Genomic DNA, 22,581 nt, shown 5'->3' with positions numbered 1-22,581 from the left:
ATTTTGTACTTCAGTACAAAAAACAGTTAGCAACCATTTCACAAAAAAACTTCCTTCTTAATTAAGGATATTCCTTTAATTTATAGTCATTCTTTGTAAAATATTTCTGTGAAAGCGTGAGAACCTAGATCGGTTTCCATGGTAAACGGATTAAACAGAGCTCTGAAAGATGTTCAGAGCATCGTTCTGAACATCTTGTGATTTGTGTGAGTTGTGATTTCAGGAAGAAGTCATGACTTTCTTCCTGACATGTTTGCAGGTTTGTTAACCTGCAAACAAGCTTATCTGTCTATCTCCTCTGAAAGAGAAGATAGATATTTTTTTAGAAAGCACTTTTGATAGGTGTTATAAATAGAGGGGTTGACTTTTTGACTTGCTAGCTGTTAGCCAGTAGCCGTTCTCTGCTGCAGTCACTTCTCCAGCCTTGTGACTCTTTCATGTTGACTTCCAAAGTGTGTATTTTTTAACGACCTCCAGGGATTCTCTCTGACGACAGTAGAAATGTCCCTGCTTATTGTCCTCCACCGTCATCATTGTGACATATTTCATGCACAAACCAGGCTGGTTCCCGGAGCTCAAGCTTCGCTGATAAGCGTAATTTGATTAATTCCCGTCTTGTATAATGCCTTGTTACCTGCTGCCACTATAAAGGAGCGGATAGTGACCCATTCACTTAGCAGGGTCAGGACCAGACAGGACAGAGGGGCGTTAATGCAGTGTGACACACTGGGTGGCACCTGAGGACAGCGCTAAGGCGGGTCAAACACAGGCTGCTACATTTCACCTGACCAGCACTAGATGAACCACAATCTGATCCGACTATCGACAGATTATTTCTTTGTCAGCACAGCAGATGCTGAAAATCCCATTTCTGCTTCAAGAGTTCTGAACAATAACCAGAGATTGATGTTGATAAAAACGGTTGAAAAACTTATTTGGTGAAGGAGACTGGATTCAAACCAATGTATGACAAGACAAAGCTCTAAAGCGGAAGACTCTAGTCGCGCTTGATGTTTACATGAATGAAACTTGAATCAGAGCTCGGTGTTATTCTAAAGCCGATGGCTTTCTGAAGCTGGCTCACAGTGGGGACGCTCAGAGAAACGCCTGAACAATAAATAAAGACTGAACGGCAAACAGTGCCAGCTAACTGTTATGTAGCGACACCCAGCTCCATCCTGAGATGCACCGACAGGCCTCATGTGGGCCGTTTCACCACAATACCTTATGAATAATACTGCTCTGTTCTAATGGACTACAGCTGTAATGCATTACTCTTATGGGCAACCGCAGCATGTACACTGACTCAGAAAATCTATTTACACACCGAGAGTTGCAGTCCCCATTTTGTCACACTTTGTGTTTGTTTCACTGTGATTGTCTGTGATAAACCAACACAAAGTGGTGTGAAGAAAAAGGTGCATGGGAAAAAAGAGGGAAATTTTACACCTAACGTCTAAAAAGTGTCTAATGCATTTGTATTCAGCTCCAAATTAACAGTATGTTGCTTAAAGGTTGTCAATTTCCAAAAGTTTCTTTATTAGTTACAGTGAACATCTGAACTACTTTGTGGAAAGTAGTTTTGTAACAAAAGTCCTCTTTAAATGTATCCTTGTGATTTCATTAGCCTCCATCGTGTTCTCTTACCAACACTATAAGGCCATCACAGAACATCTGTATTTTTATCACAGAATCCACATAAAATGTTTTGAAGTTTGTGCTCAAAGCATGACAAAACGGGAAAAGGCTGCATAGTTTCCTCCTACTGGGAAAGTGGTTTGAGGTCATAAGAAAGGAATGACGAGGGCATGGCAAAGTCAAAGACCACGATGGGCTGCTAAGTCCTTCAAACTAACACCCATCCTATCGTCTCCAGGCTGAAGACTAACTAAAAGTTGTGCAGAAAAAAATGTTTTGCTGACAAGTTAAAAGCTTTTTTCTTCAAAGGTTCAGCTGCATCTGACAGCAGAGTGGAGGCTGAAGTTCAAGTCACCTGTTTCAAGGTAATCCACTGCAATAATTTGGCATCACCTTGGTGATAACAGATACTTACATTCCTTGGTGTTATCATTTCATCTCTAAGCAAAAATGTGAATATTAGAAGAAAAATAAGGCATGCAGTTTTTAATACCCCGTGTCTGATCTGCAGTCCAGTGCAACACATGCTCACCTGTTTCTGATCCTCACTCGTTTGCTCCAAATCCAATCAAGCGACTTCTGAGAACAAGATTTCACTACAAAAAACTCTTGTCTTCTGCACTGCTCTGCAGATAGATACAAGACCCTTCCTGCACTGTAGTCACTGAGTGTTCAGTGGCACATCTGTACCAACCTGCTGGTGATTACTGACAGATGGCTGCTCATTATTTTTCTATGTGGCTGTCAGGAATCCCACAACGCATTAATTTCACATCGTTGCTGCCATTCAACATGGATGACAGGGTGCGCTTGGAAGGCAAGAGCTCCAATTTAGTATTGAGCCGTTATCGAATGGCGTGGGGCTTGGGTTGTTTTTCTAATCCATGAAAGGGATCAGTGTGTAAACTAATCAAAGCATCTTCGGTCTGATGTCTTCAAGAAACAAAAAGGGAGCAAACAGCAACAAGCAGGGCCATTTCACTGGGATGTTTGAAATGTGTGTGGGTGTGTGTGTGTGCAACCCACAATTATAAAATTCACTTTGCATAAAATGAAAACTATGGTAAATTGCATTTCAAATGTGGGTAAGTTACAGCAAACGACACACACACACACACACACACACACGCACACGCACACGCACACACACACACACACACACACACGCGCACACAGGTTCTAATATATATGTAAACCCTGTTAGTACTTGAGTAAATGGCCTTCAGCAAGTTAGAGAGAAACTATAGTTTCAATAGCTATTTCTATAACACCGTCTTCTAGGATAAAATAGCAACACTTACTGTATGTAAATTGGGTGGTTTTCTGAAATCAACCCAACTTTTAAAGAAAAGTCCATACATTTTCAGAAGGATTCAGTCTTTGGAGAAACCAAGAAATCTTCAAAAACAGTTTTGATGGGTGTTTTAAAGCATTGTCCTTTTGAAAAACTAACTAGGGCCAAGTTTCAACCATCTGACTGAAATTGTTGTCCTCCAAAGAAAGCAAATTGGTTTGGACAACCAGGAGGAACCAAAGAATTATCGTGTTTAAGGTCAGCAAAGAAATTTTTGACTAGATAAGCAGCCGATGCTAAGTTATGGGACTGAACAAAACCTCAACTCGATGAAAAACTTGTGCAATGCATTTAAAAGCTGGGTAGATGTTTACCAGGACTTTGCTGATGGCCATAAAATATATTAATATAAAATATATAGATATTTTCTCTACAGCTAAAGCACATTTTTCCTAATAGTACTGTGGATGTTTTGTGGATGCAAAACATGCTATACTTGAGTTCTTTAACTCAAGTATACTTTGTTAAAATGTCAAGATTCAAATTTGTGAACTAAATTCAATGGTTATAAAAATGATTGTAATCGACTGAACGCTGCAATGTAGCACGTTTAGTAGCTCTTCCTCTGGTTAACAAACATAATGCTGTTGTTAGTGATGGAGGCAAAAACAAGGAAGTTTACTGAGAATAACTCTTCAGATCAGTTTATTAATATTTACCATGAAAAAGTCTTGATCAAATAGCTTATTTGCATATAACTTATAATATCAAGATGTCTTTGCTATTTAGTTTATGTACAACTAAACAAAATCGATCAAGTTATTTTTGGTTTACAATATGTAAATCGTACAATGTAACTTCATTTGTTTTTATATGTTGCAGTTATTGATGCTTTTGAGGCAATTGGTATGGAAAATTATTTCTGCCTTTAAAAATGGTTGAAATGTGTGTTCAAAAATGTTTTATATGAAGTCTAAAAGCTCAAAGTTGATGAAAAACTTCATGCCCTTTATGAATATACTTGTAGCTGTAGTATCTACAGCTGTTTGCTACAGCAAATTCATTGCCTTTATATTTGATCCAATTTTCTCTACAGTTTTGCCCATCTGTCTAAGTGATGCAGGCTCTGAACTCAATGATGCTCAACAAACCTCATTAGAGTAAAAGAAACACCAGAAGTGGTTCCTATTGGTTAGGCAAACAATCAGAGTGGCCATTTCATCGAAAGCTTCAGCAGCTCAAAGACAGTCTGTCTGGGTTTATGTTTTCAGCATGCTGTGAACTGCCAGAGCAAACTCATGCGGCCACTCCTAAACACATCCTGACAGAGAGAAAGACCAAAACGGATGCCTGCCTGGTCAAAAACCTGATGACCAGAAACTGACCCACAGGAGCTTTTCCCCAGTTTGCCTGGTGGTGAGAGCAGCACTATTTGAAGGTAATTGTCCATAAACTGATGAGAAATTAAAAATCTGACCTGATCATAGCACTGGATGAAAAGGTAAAGCAGCAATTGCAAATACTCCTGAAAGGGGATCGTTCATGTGAATCATTTCTCTGCGGTTCAGATTCAAAACCCCGCATACAAACCTGGTGGTGCTGCAGGAGGCAGCCGGCTAAAAAAAAAGAAAAAAAAAAGAGTTTTGTGGAGCCATATTACTGGTTAGAAAACGATCAGATCCTTGTATACAGCTGGAACACAATGCAACAAAGATCTGATAGAGCATGGAATATTCTCTAAAGTAAGTTGCAAACACAATGTGTCATGGTGCTTGCAGAGATTAATTGCCTTCATGGTCCAGAGGAGCGAACAGAAAGCGAACGCGATGCAATCTCAACTTCTGAACTCCATTGACCATACGCGATGATCGGCAGCCGTCCTAATTGCAGCAGCTTCCGCTCTGCCGTAATCAGAATTCAGGGAGCATATCCATAATCAAGAGCAATTAATCTGCTAATATCTCCCCAGTGTTGCGATAATGGCAACATTAACGGGGCTCATCTGCCCCGCCGGTGCTTTGCTAGGTGGCTGATTCACAACAAGAAGACACAGAATGCTATTTGACAAGTATTTCTTTTTTCCCTCCCCTCCAGCGTTCATATCACCAAAGTCAATTTGAATAAACTACTGTCATCTCCCATAAGGGCTGATCCCACTACACAAACCCTTCCCCCACGCTAAACAGGTTTGTGTTCCTCAATGAAGTGGCGCGTATAAATTACCCCGTCCTGTCTAGCAAACAATATGAGCTGTGACAGATCACATAAAGGAAACATTTGTAGATCGGCAGCAGAAAGCAGCTTTAATGTGCGGCAGCGGGAAGGAAACGGGCGAGGCCGTCGAACAAAAGACGCATTATGCAGGAGGAACAAGAGAATAACTGGGATGACTGTCTACGTCAAAAGGACAACAGCCATCCACCTTTAGAAGTGGTGAGGCAGAATCAATCACTTTCACTCACGTCTAAGGAAGGACAAAAGAAAAAAGCTGAAGTCTACAGAGTCTCATCAAAAATGTAAGCATCTGAAAGTTTTTACTAAAGAAAAACGCCACCATTTGTTTTTACCCCCTTGTTACTCTGATGGCCATAAAAACTTGTATGTTAAAGGCGCTTAACTAACTAAGGAAAGACAACATGAATCTCAAAGTTGGGCAACTAAAGATCCCATGGTAATGAGTTGGGCACCAATTGCAGTTTTCTGGCTGATCCTGATCTTTAAAAAGTCGGATCTGCCGTCTCCAATTTTGGTCAATTTCATTTTTTTTTGTCTGAAGCATTGCTAAATAAAGAGACAGAAATGCTAATTTGGAAGCAGTGGAGTGATTGTGGTGCACAGCCAACATGCTGATGTGACCTTACTTCCAGTGCAGTGGAAGTCAGACACACTGCCACCTGCAGATGATTGTTGGCAGTCACTTAAATTGTCAAAAATATTTTTTACATTTATTGCAGAACATTTGGAATAAGCATACAATTATGCATCAGTGTGAGAATTTGTTGGGGTATTTATATAATCACAGAATTGCAAAGAGCTATACCTACTTTCAGAATCTGAGAGGTTATGCTTGAAGATTGATGTTCACAGACATTGCATGTATTCTGACTGAGTTGTTTTGGAAAGAAGACCACACTTTTCAAATTTATTAAAAAAAACCCATCAAATTCATATTTTCTATGCTATGAGTGGGAAGAGTATGAGACCTGGTTTAAGTTCAGTCCATTTGTTGTTTGTCACACAAACTCCAGAAACCAAAGTTGCTCTCATACAGATCAATTTCTAAACCGTTAACTCAATGGAGTAAAGGCTTGTGAACATTTCTGTTGTTGGGTATCCACATAAATGAGCAGCACATTGCACTCTGAGCGCTCCTAACATCCTCAACTGCTGCTGTCTTTTAATCATTCATAATTGATGGATCTTACCTTTTATAATTCCACAGAAAATGGAAACATGTCTTGACAGTGATTTGCAGAAGAATGCACCAGTTGGGACTTATTTAAAATCCCATTATGTGATGTGTTCTTCCGTAAAAAGAAAACTAATGTAGAGATTCAAAGAGGAATATTCTTCTTGGAGTTACTCAGATGGACATGGATAAAATGATTTTTAAAGTATCAAATGAAATGCTTGCTTTTTGGGAGAAGTCCATCAAAAACACTTTTTTATAGAAATGACGTGGATAATTGGAGAAAAAAAGTTCTGTTATAGCAGGCTGCTGTGGTATTGACACTGCATTTCACAGGATTTTATAGACCGAAGAAGAAAGACTATTAAATGTGCTGAACCTTGGAACAAAAATCATAAACCCCACATGAAGAGAGCCCCGACTTTATATAGAAAAAAATCATTTTATTTCAGAGTATGATGGAAAGCTTACATCAATTTTAAGCTTATAGGCCAGGATTTTTTTTTATTTTTTTGGTATAATTTTAATAGATTTTTTTTTCTTTGACTTTTGTACGTCCTTTCCCTAAAGATGGAGGATCAATAAGAGCTGGATGTTCAGGTGCAGTTATGCTCAGCCATGTTCTCTCTCAGGTGGAGGATAAAAAAGAGGGGATTTTGCAGAGTGTTTACAGGTTCATATCTACAACATGCAACCTGGTCACAAAACTCGAGATGAAAAGGTCACTGTTTGATCGCTCTGAAACATGCAGGAATTTATTGTTAAAAAGAAATAAATCAGAATATCAGTTAAAGGTTCATTTATTTTAGCAATTATATCTGCAAACAGAAACTTGTCTAACATGAATTTATTAAAAAACATAATTGTGTATTTAAACTCTTTATTGAGCTAATGAAAAACTAAGATTTACTTTCTTACTTCTGCTAATCCATTAATATGGTTTCTATATTTACTTTCTTGTTCTTATGTAAGTCAAGTCTTGAGTTTTTTCATCTTTAACCTAATTTGTCAAAATGATTAAAAATAAATGGTTTAAATAAATCCTTCTGTGACTTTGGGGAATAAATACAATACATAAAACCTTCACTTGTAAATCAAATTAATACAATTCTTAAACGTTTCCATGACATTGTAAATTATTGAATGGCATTATCACTAAACAGTTTCCTCGTAAAAATCTATACAAAAACCTTTCTGAATGTGAAAGCATGCTCTCCCCTCCTTGAGGCCAATATACTGAAGATCAATAATTCCATAAATCTACACAAGCCTGCCAACAGGGAAGGTCAACACAAGAAATAACAATAACACAAGTGAACCGTGCAAAGAGGGTCACAGTGAGGGTACAGTTCAGAGAATAAGTCAGCGAATCCCCCAGGAAGCCGAGGAGGTGAGAACACCTTCCCCCTGTGGAAATAGGACATGAAAAACAGCCACGTGCACCGAATGAAACCGCCCAACGCGCCGCACTCTATACCCGGCTCACATTCATTTTTAATGAAGTGTAATAAGTCATAACACCGGAGCAGAAATGCAATCCACCACCCAGATGATCAAACAGCGCAAGGACTTCTTCACACCACATATCCTCTGACAGAGCCGGAGGCGCCGAGGCAGAGAGCTGAACCGCTTCGGCATCTCCACAAACACAAACAGCAGCCGATGTGTCTGTGTCTCACCCGGTAACGATGACACAAAAGTGCGGGGGCGGGGAGGACAGAGAAAAAACAAACAAAAAAAGGCATTCTCCCTGCCTGCTTTATCAGAGGGCAGTGACTGGATGCTTCTTTCTGCTCTGGTCATTTTTTATTTATGCTTTCAAATACTTCGGTTTAGTTTTTCAAACAGCTGAAATGGAACATGGCACAGGTCCACCCGCTGCCAAAAGCAGGGAAAACATTCATTTCAAACATGTGTGTTCTCCTTGGCAGGGTCAGGGTCTCTGCTGAACAGGCTGAAAACGAGAGACGGTGATCAAACGGAGGGACACGGAAATACCTTTTACTGTAACACTTCCTGTGCTGCTCGCCACTCCAAACTGGTTTCTTGCAATGCAGGTGTAGAGACCGGCGTCCAGTTTGGTCACATTCCATATCCGAAGGCTGCCATTGTCCAGGATGGAGACCCTGTGGTTAAAAAAAGAGAATATTAGTATTATATTAATGCTATTAATTAAAATCACTTTTTCCAGATAGATCTGTCATACAATAAAACACTGCAAATTATTGGCAAACCATTCCCACAGTGAAACATGGTGATGGCTTTCAGGACAGAGAAACTGGTCAGTTATATTTTAAAATATAAAAAAGAGAAAAATCACAGGAGAGCAGCAGGAACATCAAAAACACTGGCCAAGTGTTTTTGATAAATTTCTTATCCACACATAGCTGCAGCCAATATCTCCGCCACATTGTTTAAAAAAAAAAATTAGATCTATTTCAGAAAAGTTTTCATCCACATAAACTTGCACAAAATCACGTAGAATGTTGTTTTTTTTTAATATGCCAAACCCATAGGGGGCAGTGTAGCACAAAACTAAAAACTGTCAGCCAATCAAATTGCTTCAAAACAACCATGACGTCCTGTTAGGAGTTAACATGGCGCTAGTAGGTTCAGATATATAACTTGAACTACATTAAATATTGTGTTAGAATATAAAGTTAATAAAACACAAGATGAATCATGTCAGTGTAATTATGGTGATATATTGGAGTTATTTGTCAAAGACTGGAATGCATGTGACCCTAAATCTGTTTTCCCCTGAACACGCAAACACAAAACTAATATGGATAAAAACATTTCCATGTAACCGGATTGGAAAATTCCTCTTTCATTTGTGCATTACTGTAGGAAAACAAGGCTGCATGTTCAAATATAAGGGAATACGGTGACAGCGCAGGGCTCACATACTGTATAAAACACAAAGATATGAACAGTGACAGCACAAATTTATACATGAATGAAAAAAGTTCATAACCTTTTTTTTGTCATTGCCTGACATGATGAGGTGCTGCAGGAATATGTCTGTTTTAATGTGCTAATGAGAACGGTGCTGCAGTTTTCCTAAACAGAAACAATCAGAATCAATGATCTGATCAGAACTTTGATTAGGAACTGTTCCAATACCCAAGAATGGCTCAGGACCAACAATTTCAACGTTCAGAAATATGAAGCTGCTTGTGGCACAAACACAATATGCAAGATACCATACCATTTTCTACTTTCCTACCAAAAGTAGAAAATTTATTTGTACTTTTTCTCAGAAGCAGCATATAAAATACAGCCTTGCAATTTCAGGGCTGATTAATTCAGCACGACGCTCCGAGATATCTGGGACAAAAGTGGCTTCCTGCCCTTTATGCAATGACCACAAGTGCTTCAATGAAGGTCAAAAGGCCTCAACAAAAGTTGACATTTTCAAAATAACATGCAGGAGTGGAAAATGTGCCCTTGAAAGCAAGGTATTGTGGGAAATCAAGGGTGGACCACCTCATCAAAGCACGCTGAATTTTAATTATCTGAAATGCTCTGCTGATTCTGCAAGCTGTAAACATAAAACGTCCTCAGCCTGATTGTGCAGGGGGGGACCTCTCCCCCTCTGAGTGGAGAGGAATGATGTGAGGCTCGAAAATTACTGCATTTACTTATGAACATAGTTGAGGGAGTCAAAGAAAACGGAGCCATCTGCTGTCGGATGGCTCTCAGGATTTCAGAGTTCTGAGGCACTTTAGTATTTTTCCGCATGGCTTCAAACTGCAAAGTTTAATCATTCATCACAAACAAACTCCAACTCCAGCTAAATCTTTTTGTTATGAAATCAACAAAGAGAGGCAATGTTTGACGGATAAATACTTAAACACATTAAACCTGTCAAAACACAAATAATTTAGTATCCTGAAACAACCTAAACAAAACAGACTATACAAAAATAATAACAATAAAACTCAATGGTGAGCACACGACTACTAATATGCTAATAGCAGAGCTAATTTTTCAAATAAAGTAAAACACAGATATTGGGGAACAAGATAAAATCATAAATGCAATATTTAGGGCATTATAGAAGATGTAAATCATAATATCACAGTTAAATTGGTATTTGAGGGTTGTAGTCTTTCCAGGACTGATTTGAACTGAAACTAGAGCTTTAGCAATAGCTTCCACTAAATACCATGTTGGTGTGGTACATTAACATGAACTAATGTTTAGGATTATTGCTTTAGGATTAGTGGAACTAACATTTTTGCTAGTGGTGCCCATAGCAAGTTAGCAAACTTCAAACCAAACAGAGCCGCGGTAGCATCAAGCACAGAGTGAAAGAAGTAACAGGCCCAACTTCAAATTCTTTAACTTCTTCTGGGACGGTTGAAACTTGGATACAGGTAGGTGTCCAGCAGGACAGTGACCCCAACCAAACATCAAAACTGATTTTGGACAGAAAAAGTAAGTTAACAGAAACTTTCTGGAAAACAATTGATTTCTGCTCTTCTGACAAACTGTGGATTAAATTTCTGTGACAGAAAGCCAATCGCTCTAAATAAATTCAAGGAATTCTGCCCAGAATCACAGTCAGATATCCAACTAAACTATAACAGAGATTTGCTGAGGGTTAAGAAATAAAAATAAAAAACTGTTGCATCACCTTTCACCCTGAAAAAGAAAACTTCAAATTCTTCAATAAATGTCCAAAGTCAATGTGGCATTCAAGGCTATGCTGAATGTTTGTAGACTTCTGATCAGCAAGGTATTTTCTAAACTTTATCTGTTGTTAGTGGATTAAAATGTTGATGCACTCCATACACAAAATAAAACTTTGATACTTCCTTTACTTCCATTTCACCAATCTTTCATTTAGCATGTTGTACTCTACTGAATGTGACTATTGTTCCATAATTGAGCTGAAACATACTGTTAATGTTTTTGAATCAGAATCTGATCTGAATATGTTTGTTGTTGTTTTCCTTATTTTTGTCTAACACAATTTAAGGACTTGGATGAACTGATGTGGTGACATGGATCATCCCATGATCTGCACCTGATCGTATTCAGATGACATTTACTGTGAATTATGTAAAATTATTAAAACTGTAATAAATTGAACATTTTGTCCCGTCCAGTAATTTGCATACCAACAGTTGTTGTAGAAAAGATGAACTGGGAAACAGAATTATTAAAGATTATTAAGATTATTAAACCTGAAGGATACAGAAATAAAAATATATGTCAGTTTTAGAAAATGTTAGACAAAGTGAATTAACATGCCTTGCGTTAATGTATAAAAGTACACACACACACGCACACAGACTCATGCACACGCAAACATACAGTTTCTTGCAAAAGCATAGGTCATGAACTTTTTCACATTTTGACCATTCACAAGTACAACTTGAAATGCATTTCACTGGGATTCCAAGCCAGCACCATACGGCGGCCACTGTAACAATAAAGTGGAAAGAGGATACATGGTTTCAATTTTTTTTTATGAAGATAAATCTGAAAAGTGTGGCAAACTTTTGCATTTACCCTGCTTTAGCATGATGCAGCTGAAGAACACAGCAGACGGACGGGTCAGGGGGGAATTGTTTACATTTAATTAAAGGTTTTTCTGTAATTTGTAGCCTTCACTTGCAGTAGTCAGACAGGGAATGGGCAGGGACGGAAAACATGCAACAAATGTCCAAAGGTTGGGACTTGAATCCTAGACGGCAGCGCTGAAGAATAAGGCCTTGTCCACACATAGCTGGGATATGTGTGGACCAGGGATAGTTGGTGGAAAACAGCTGAGCTCCAAGCTCAACATATCAGAGCAGCTGGGCTTGTAAAAGCAAACGAGTAAAAAGCGTCTGAACCAACGGATAAATCAGCACCTCTCTGATAGCGGCCATCTTTCCTCCTGCATGATCAAAAGGTAACAATGGTCACACGTCAGCGCCACATTATTTGTTGCAGACTGTTAAGTGTTTATCTCAAAATCTCGGGCCTCCAATGTCCACACGCAAACGCAAAACAAAGAATTTGCAAATCTCTGTCCATAGTTTTCATTATGAATCGTTTTTAGTGACATTGAGCAGAGTTTACATGTGGATGAAAGCCCAACTCGCATAAAAATCTATTCGGTTTCTCAGATGTCTGGCTACTTGTGAACTAGATCAAATACGTTGACACCACCACATTGTTGCCATGGTTAACAATGTGTTAAAGTGGGAATAGACTAGAAAACAACATCCTCAGCTATGTGCATCTCACATATCAGAGTTAAACCCATCATCTGAACATGAAAAGAGCATGGCACAGATTCCACTAAGAAATGTTTAAAAATATATATTTTTATATCCCCACATGACCCATACAAAATATGATAGTTCTGAAATTAGCAGAGGTATTTTCTGAAATGTTCCCTGTGCTTACAGTGATTATGCAGCCAGTCCCAATTCACACATTCATCATGGAACAGTGACTGTACAACACCATAGCCTCAATCTATCATGGTGTCCTCACAGCGGTGCCCTGCAGCCAACCAGCCGCTCACTTTCTCCTAAAGTAGCTCTGTATTACAAAACCTATAGACCTTCCATCCATTACATGTGGAAGTGGTGGTGGTATGGGCGGCTGTGTTAGTACCGGTATTGATGGGGTGAAGGTGATGGAATATCTGCAGGATGGTTAAACTGGGTTAGTATTGGTGGAGGGAGGAAAAAAAACAGTCTGGAGCTATTTTTCTTCTCTCAAGCTGACTCTGACTGGATGTACTTGTGAAATGCGGTTGATACAGTGTGACATTAGTGATAACCACCTCAACTCCCATACACACACACACACACACGCACACATACATGCACATCACCAACATCACATCCTTGCTCAGTGACTCTTTTTTTTTTTATCAAGTGGCAGATGTGATAAGAAAGTCCAGAGACAGTAAGTAGAAGTGAATCTACCTCTGAAACCACATGGTGCTGCTGAGTGGAGTGCCTCTTGGTTTATGTGTGACCGAGAGGGAAAAGTGCTGAATGCAGAGCAGCCAGCAATGACTATCAGTTACAAGAGGCTATATTATGGCGTGGGACACTGCACAGTTAATGACGTCCAATCTACAAGCTGATAAATCTGAGACACGACCTATCAAATAGAACTGCAGTCCTGCAACTGACTAGTGTTCAGCAGAGTAAGCACTATGAAAACAAGAGGAATGCATTAACCACCATAGTGTGTCTAGAGCAGAACTACACCATAAAATGGAATTTTAGAAAGTAATAAATATCAGTCACTGAATAATATATATATATATATATATATATATATATATATTATATATATATATATATATATATATATATATATGGATAACATCAAGCTGTATGCCAAGAGTGAGCGAGACATCGACTCACTGATCCACACCACCAGGATCTACAGCACTGACATTCGGATGTCATTCGGACTAGAGAAGTGTGGTCAGCTGATCACAAAGAGTGGGAAGGTGATCCACACAGAAGGAGTCTCACTCCCACAAGGAACAATAGCAGACATAGAGGACAGTTACAAGTACCTAGGTATACCACAAGCAAATGGCAACCTCGATGAGGCCACAAGGAAAGGAGCCACAGCTAAATACATCCAACGAATAAGGCAATCCTGAGAAGCCAGCTCAATGGCAAGAACAAAATCAGTGCGATAAACAGCTATGCCCTGCCAGTAATCAGTTACCCTGCTGGAATGATCAGCTGGCCAAAGGAGGAGATAAAAGCCACAGATATTAAGACTAGAAAGCTACTAACCATGCATGGAGGGTTCCATCCCAAATCCAGCACCCTGAGACTGTACACGAGCCGCAAGGAAGGAGGCAGAGGACTAGTGAGTGTGAGAACCACTGTCCAGGACGAAACAACTAAGATCCATAAATACATCAGGGACAAAGCCTCAACAGACAATGTGCTCAGTGAATGTCTCAGACAACAGGGAACGGAGGTTGAGGTGCCAGAGATACCAACATGGGAGGACAAGCCCCTACATGGGATGTACCACCAGCAAATAACCCAAGTGGCTGATATCAGTAAATCCTACCAATGGCTGGAAAAAGCTGGACTCAAGGACAGCACAGAGGCTCTCATCCTGGCCGCCCAGGAACAGGCCCTAAACACTTGAGCAATAGAGGCCCAGATCTACCACACCAGACAAGACCCAAGGTGTAGGTTGTGCAAGGAGGCCCCTGAGACAGTCCAGCACATCACAGCAGGGTGCAAGATACTGGCAGGGAAAGCGTACATGGAGCGACATAACCAAGTGGCAGGCATAGTGTACAGAAACATCTGTGCAGAATATGGACTGGAAACCCAGAGATCAAAGTGGGAAACACCCCCAAAGGTGGTGGAGAACGCCAGAGCTAAGATCCTGTGGGACTTCCAGATCCAGACAGACAAAATGGTAATGGCGAACCAACCAGACATTGTCGTAGTGGATAAACATCAGAGGAAAGCCGTTGTGGTTGATGTAGCAATACCAAGTGATTGCAACATCAGGAAAAAGGAGCACGAGAAACTGGAGAAATACCAGGGCCTCAGGGAAGAACTGGAGAGGGCCTGGAAGGTGAAGACCACAGTGGTGCCTGTGGTCATCGGGGCCCTCGGGGCAGTAACCCCCAAACTGGAGTAGTGGCTACAACAGATCCCAGGAACAACATCAGACATCTCAGTCCAGAAATGTGCAGTCCTTGGCACAGCCAAGATACTGCGCAGAACCCTCAAGCTCCCAGGCCTCTGGTAGAGGACCCGAGCCCAGAGGATAAGAACCACCCGCGGTGGCTGAGAAGGGAATATATATATATATATATATATATATATATATATATATATAATATATATATATATATATATATATATATATATATATATGTATGTATATAACAAGAAAACAAAGTCCTTAAAGTGTTAAAAAGATTTCATTGTTTTTTTTAAGCAGACAAATCATTATTAAAGAGGCAGTGTTTTCATTCTGAAGCACAATCAAATAACTAGTTACCTTCAGTTGTTATAAAAACGAAATATGACTGAAACAAATTGACTTTGTAATTAAAATTGGGTCTCTGTCTCTAACAAAGTATTCGTATTTCTGAAACTCTCCCTTGAGGAGGTCATCTCACCTAATGGTTGCACATGGAAATTTCAAGGATTTCTCAAACACTCCAGGTATGTTATAACATTATGACATGATGTAAAGCTCAAAATGTTGATTTTACACAACGCTGTCCCTTTAAGCATTTTTCTTACGCACAAACAGCCCTTAAAGGTCCACCTCACCATTAAAGACAATATATTAATGATGTAACTAAATCAAAATCTGTTGCTGAAGATTCAAGATTCAATTACCTTGAATGTATATGTCACTGTTTATTAGAACAAAAGAGGGAAAGAGAAAAATCTTCTGTGAAGGAAACATGGATGGCTTTGTAGAAGTAAAGAATAAAGAATGTATTTCTCCTCACTCACCAACAAAGCCAACAGTGGAAGGAAACAAAACATTTTGCGCCAAGGCAATGATGAATGACTTCAACAGAGTCAGCAGCCAGACCATTCAAGTGACTATTTGTAATTTATTTTAAGGAAACATCTGTTTGTTTACCCATGATAATTAGCTGTGGCAGCTCCTTGTTCTTCCTCACTTTGAGAGCCAAATGAAGAGGCTTTTAACAGCAGTTCTGGTCTGATTTAATCAGCATTTCAGCTTTACTTACATAAAGCATTTTTTAGTAAGTGATTTTTAAGGCAAAACCACATCATGTAAGAAAAGCTGGTATAAGGTTTTGACCAGTACATTTACCCCTTTGATGGATGAACTCAAGTAAAACATAGAATGACTGTAACACATAGACATAAATTACATAAAGACTGAGCTCACCAGATAGAGAGAACTTTTAATGTGCTGACTAAGGCGCTCTGAGGTCAACAAACTAGGAGCAGAGTGGCTGTCGGCACGACTCTCAGACATTTGATTTATTTTTACATAACAAGCTAACATTTGAGCTAAAAGCTTTGCTGTCACTGCTCTCATTTTGGCTAGCCATTATGTAACTTATGTGGTGTCAATTTCATCTTTAAAAGTTAGCAACTGCCATAAAACAACTGAATAAAAGAAAAAAACATTTTTATTCTTTTGGAAGAATATATGGACCTGTATGTTCTTTAAAATAAGATTGAACTCGTTTATTTCAAACTTTGTAGTGATATTCCTATACATTTTTTAATTACATTTAACAGCAACTCAAGTACTAGCCACTGAAATAGGCACAAAATGTAATTATTGCACCTATTGCATTGTGCCTGCATTTGGACTCGCTCCATTCCCAGACCTCCTCATCCTCAGGGGTCAGACAGGAACCACGTGACGCCCACATCTTGTAAGACGAGCTTCCTCAGAAAGTGAACAAGTGGCGCCGCATGTAAACACAAAGACTTAAATCCTCAGCGGGCCTCCAGTGGAGCCCAGGCTGTCCTGAGCCATTCATTGCAATCTCCAGCATTTTTTTCCCCTGCTGTTTTTTATATGAGAGCTTGCACGGCGCTTTGCTTTCACTGACATTCTAGAAAAAAGGAGCAGACTGGCTGTCGGCACAAGTCTTCATCATTTCAATGCGAAGCTAATGGGTGAGCGGTGGGGGTCAAACACGGTAGAGGTCAACTAAGGCCCAGCAGTGGTGAAAAAGATGTGTGTGTGTGTGTGTGTGTGTGTGTGTGTGTGTGTGTGTGTGTGTGTGTGTGTGTGTGTGTGTGTGTGTCAGAGAGAAGGGAACAGTATTAAAGCATTTATTTATTTCTTTTTCTTCATCTTTCCTTCTGTCTACAAAGTGGCCATTATGTGAGGGGACATGTGCTGCCTCCATCCCAGGAGAAGCAAGCGGAAGGAGGCAGGTATCAATAATTCACCGGTGAGATGAACACAAGTGCCGCTCCTTTCATTGCCGCCTCGAACGGCTTTAATGGACTCGGCTGTAATTCTCCTAAAAGAGGCAATTATGTGCTGTGCGCACGGTGGAGCTGTCCGAGCGCGCTCGTGTAATCCCGAGGAACAGCTGTGCGTTTTGGGCGAGATCAAGCCCTCAAAAGGATGGCGGGCTGCGCCGTGTTGATCCTCCCTGCTCTGTGACAAGATGAAAGACACAAATAACATCAGTCACACAGCAGCTATCATGGGCCACTGTGAAGTGGAAATCGCAGGGGGAAGAGCCAGGTCCAAAGGAAGGCCCTGTGTTTGTGGTTTTCTTGCATTCGTTCTTGTTTTCCTGAGCCCCGTTAACAAACGCAGACGGCAGCTTTTTGTGCACTACCCTGCAATCAAAAAAGACACTCGAAAGCCTCGTTTTGATGTATAAGTCAGACATATGCTTGTCTTTGAGCTGTTTTTATAATTTCTACTATGTGAGAGGAACAAGTCAAATCATGGAGCCCCCCAAAAAAGCAAGGACATTTCACAATGATTGCTGCTGCTTTTAACAAGCCCACTGTGAAAGAACATTTGCTCACTGTGCTGTAAAAATACCCCTTACCCTATATTTCCCTCTTCATTTTGTCACACTTGCGACAAAAAGTGGCCCATTTTACCAGGAGTGGCCAACCAACCAAAATTATTCAAAGAACATCTGCGTGATTCCTTTAGGTTACAAAAGAACCAAGAAGAATGTCTAAAGAACATTATTTGCCTCAGTTAAGGTAAGTATAACAGTAAGAAAGAGACTTAGCAAATAAAACAATGGACCAGCTCACATTTGCTAACAATTGCCTTGATTTTACTAGCAGCTAGCAGCATGACCCAACTGAACTCTGCAGTTGAGTTCAGGTGGTTTTTCATTTCAGTTTTTCATCACCAGTTGGGTGATGTTATAGTTATAATTGGGCAGCCGAGAGTCTGGAATGAAGCATGACGTCATCTATTTGTGACTATTCTGCTCAATCTGATACTGTCCTAGAAAACCAGAACTTTGTTCTACACTTTGCTTCATCCAGAGGCTCTGGACTCTCAACAATTGCTTGATGGGAGGCGTTTTGACAATTGAGTCTTATTTTAACCTATCACTAATAGTTGCTCGTGACACATTGAAATGCTTTATGAAGCTTACTAGAAAATGTGTGGGCTGTAAACAACCCAACAGGGAGCAGAGCTACAACGTCTTTGCTAACAATAAATTATCTTAAGCATTCCTCTTGCTCTGACTTTAATTGCTTAATATTTAGAAGTGTGGCCAACACAGAATAAATGGCTTCATTCACTTCCTCCACTGATATTGCCAAACTACAATTATGAAACAACGCAGAAAATTGACCTTATCAATCACAACTTCTCCTGTTGGATGACTGGTTAGTTGTAGTTCAGCCACAGTGAAAGTCAATTGGGAGAAATCCTTGAAGGAAGATGGGAACTGAGAGCAAATGTGTGGCCACTGGCCAGGCTACCAATGTCCTGAAAAACTCCAAATACCAGCAGTGGTTGTGATGAGTTTTCACAAGAATTAGTATTATTGTTGGGGAGTTACTCTTGTGACACCACCAGTGACTCCACTCCTTAGCCACTTATTAGCTGATAGTATATAGACTCTAAATGCTTGGAACTCCAATGATGTAGGTGCTAAAATGAGGCAGATACCACGTAACCGTTACTAGTGGAAAACCTTACAAACAACCAGAACCCAGCTGAGCCTCATTAAGGTAGGTCATAAGTGGGAAAGACCTATTTAGCCTCAAAGGTTGTGGAAAAATATTCTGACATTTGATGAGACAAAAGTTGAACGTTTTAGGAGAGTGCTTCCATTAGCTTTCAATGAAGTGAACAGCATGCCTAGAGTCAAACTTGGTGGAGGTTGTCCCTACCGTTGAAGCCACAACACAACTCACAATTAATTCATGATTTAAAGTGCAGTTCTATTGTCAGATTTTTTTTGGATATCTCTTGTCCCTTAAGATTTGTTTAATGATAGAAGTAAACACAGAAGAAATCTGGATGGAGGAAAATACTTTTCATTGTCAAACCTAAACTTTCCAAAGCACTCATCAAAATTCAGTCTGCAAACAGGACGAGTAAACATAGAGCGCTTCTGATTTGAGGGTTTCATTCAGGACTATTGTTGAATGCTTAGTGATTCTGAGATGCTGTGCTGCCAGAGTGACTGCAGCCCCGGAAGCCTTTCGACCTAATTAATGAGGTAAATAAAAACCAGCTCGTCGAAATGGGGGCTAAGATTCTATCAGTGAAATCACTCAGCCATGAGACCGCAGGAAGAAAGATCGTTACCGGCTCCGGTGATTTCACCAAATAATTAGTCCTAGCTGAGGCCGTTTTGTACACACGGATTATTGCCTTGGTGGAAACATAGTTTCCTTGACTCGCTACTCCAGTGAGGATTCACTTCCAAACCCCCAGTTATTTCATTCAAAAAAGTGGGAAATGTGTTAGATAATGTGTTTATTTTTTTTCTCCATCGTGGTAAACTCCCAGATAAGGCGAGCTTGTGTTGCTGTGTCCAACTCAAACTGGCTGCAGTCGACTTACCTGAGGGTGATTTCAGGAATCATAATTCTATCAAAAAAACAAAACAAAAAAAAAAAAAAAAAAAAAAAAAAACCCACATCCCGTGTTGCTGACCACGCCACAGGCAAGAGGCTGTAAGTGTGGTTAGTGAATGGAAGAAAAATGTGAGGTCACCGTTTGTCGGGACAAGGGTGAGGGACTCCACTTCCAGTGTGGGGCGGTGCTCTCGGCTGCTTTAAAGACCCTGAAGTACTGAAACAGGGAGGGGCGAGGCGGCCAGAGATAAATCGAAAGGCCGTTCTCCAGAGGCTCCCCACAGCGTGCGGCGCTGCAGAGAAACGGCCTTGTCAGCAGCATAAATCAAGTCCAGCTGTGAGGCGTGGAGTCAGGACACCGAAACCTGCAGAGCCAGATGCCAGCGAAGAGGATCTGCATCTGACTTGATGCAGCAGGACCGCTAAATGAATCCACCACCTATTCTGAGGACATCGTCATCAAAGTTGACCGTCGGGTAGAGAGTACGCAAATCAAGTTTTATTTCTGGGATTTCTGATGGCTGGCTCAACACTATCGAGTATCATGACACATTTTTGACATTTTTACAGATTATGTCACTGTAGTTGGAGTTATAGTAACATAGTAACAGGAAGCACATGATTAGGGTATGGAAAAGAGACAAAAGTTTATTTTCTAAAGGAAATGAGACAAACATTTCTCATAAAATATTAAAAATAATGTAAGAGGAAATATGATATTAAATTGTGTTTGTTGTGTTAAAATGTTCATAAGCTCCTCAACAATCAAAGGGAAAATGTATTGCAGCAATCAAACACTTGTAAGTGCTGGGCAATTTTTTTTTTGCATGTTTTGCATGTCAATTTCAGATGTAACTGCATGTTAGGGAAAACAAATAAATTTTTGTGCACTTTGGCCTTTCATATCCCTTCAATATCACTACAGACAAAAACTCAGACCAAAATGGAGATTTGAGAAAACTCTATATTTGCGTGTATACATGAGAAAACAAATTTAGTAAAACATGTATGGGATGGAACAGCATACCTGCAGTATTCTTGAAGTGTCCAATCTTTATCTTGTGAATTTTGCAAACATTGAAGCTCTTCACATGAGTTTCCTCGAGCATTCAGTAAATACCGATATAAGTCCAAATTTTTACTCTTATGATGTCTAAATGTCCCCCATAGTTACAAAATGGCAGACAAAAAGCCGATTTGTTGTATAAAATTGATTTCGGGGGGATTTTATTGTTATTCTGACTTGTAGTAAATGAGAATTGAAATTCTTATGTGAATCGATATTTATATTAACTATGGTTGTTTAGGAGAAAAACAAACTGCCTAAAATTACTTTGAATTTGTTGAAGCGTGGTCTGACAAAAGATCAGGTGTTTGCCATGAAACTCTGATCAGTGCATCTCTGTTCTGTTCCAGTTTTCTCCAGAGTTGGAATAAACCAGCAGAGGCAGCATGAGCAGTGTACGTTTTACCTAAATCACCCAATGACTTAGATGGAACAGAAGTAAATGCCTGTCTTTCATGTTTTTGTTTATGTACCTTAAACAAAAAAAAACTCTTGACATAAAATGGTTTATCTTTGCTTTTCTCAAGTGAATAGAACTAATAGAGTAGATTACAGAAGAAAGCCAGGAAAGCAGTGTGGAATCTATTCACTTTTTTCAAGTCTAATTACAGTTCAGTCCATCAATCCTTGAACTGAAAGCATTGTACCTTACAGATAATTATCACCAATCTGGTAGAAAAAGCCAGCCTGACAGCCATCTTTTGGAAGAGTCAGTCACAGCCGAAAAACAAAATCATAAGTTCTCTTGTGCCCACAGTCGCAGCGAGCTCGTGCTTTAAGCTGAGCAAATGATTAAGAATGACTGACAGAAAATAAGCACTTGCACGCCAAATCTCCACAAAAGCACTGCAGCTGCAAGCAGGGATGCATACTGTTTCTTCTTATTAATAGGGTAGTACGTTCCAGGCGGTGCAGCAGACGATTTTTTTTCTCCTGTGGTTCATTGTGTGTAAAGTCTTGTCTCCAGGGCACCAGCCAGCTAACACTGAAAAGTCTTTGGAAGTATCGTTGCTTTTCAGAAACATGGCTACAGGGCAGGGCTGTGACACGGTTATTAATCTCCTGTTCTATGAAATTCACACCATAGTAGCTGCTCTGTTGTGAATTACCATAATGTAAACAGAGAAAATGCACTTTTGGCTGCTAAATGAAGTTTTCTCCCTATTTTTCATATTTTCGTTTGTGCTAGATACAGTAGGAATCAGCAAGAGAGCAATGCAAATGTTCTGAGAGAAAGAGACTCTAAATTAGACATCTTCCATATAAGCAACTTGATACAAGGTATCAGGTCAGGGGAATATATTAGTATTCAATAGAAAACTATATTTTTTCATGAAAAGAAGAAAGCCAGAAAAGAAGAAATAGATGTGCCTTACTATGACACGTCTGTTAATCAGTTAGGTCTTGAGGGCAAGTAAGAGTATTAACAGGATAAACAAGTATAACAAAGTTGCTCTGTTTAATCATTTTAGGCTTTAAATGCCGGGATACTATAAAACATTCTGGATTTGCCTCTGAAGTCTGCAGACCTGGCTGACCTGGTAGGCAGGATTCTTTGTTGACCATGAAGACAGATTTCAGATTTATTAGTTAATTGCCAAATGGGCAATTAATGCTAATTGCCCAC

At 39.7% G+C, this 22,581-nt stretch overlaps 1 protein-coding gene across 1 annotated transcript in view; it reads right to left on the bottom strand.

Moving 5' to 3' along the window:
• cntn4 (contactin 4) overlaps window positions 1-22,581 on the bottom strand; it is a 199,033-nt gene that overhangs the window by 19,359 nt on the left and 157,093 nt on the right. The window contains exon 12 of the mRNA XM_055026948.1: window positions 8,340-8,467. Within this exon, the coding sequence (XP_054882923.1) occupies window positions 8,340-8,467 (128 nt within the window). The remainder of the gene's footprint in view (window positions 1-8,339; window positions 8,468-22,581) is intronic.

The sequence above is a fragment of the Poeciliopsis prolifica genome, unplaced genomic scaffold (genome assembly GCF_027474105.1).
Source record: "Poeciliopsis prolifica strain line A6 unplaced genomic scaffold, Auburn_PproV2 SCAFFOLD003, whole genome shotgun sequence".
Lineage (NCBI taxonomy): Eukaryota > Metazoa > Chordata > Actinopteri > Cyprinodontiformes > Poeciliidae > Poeciliopsis > Poeciliopsis prolifica.
Note: the sequence above shows the minus strand (reverse complement) of the source record. Positions and strands in the feature narration are given on the sequence as shown.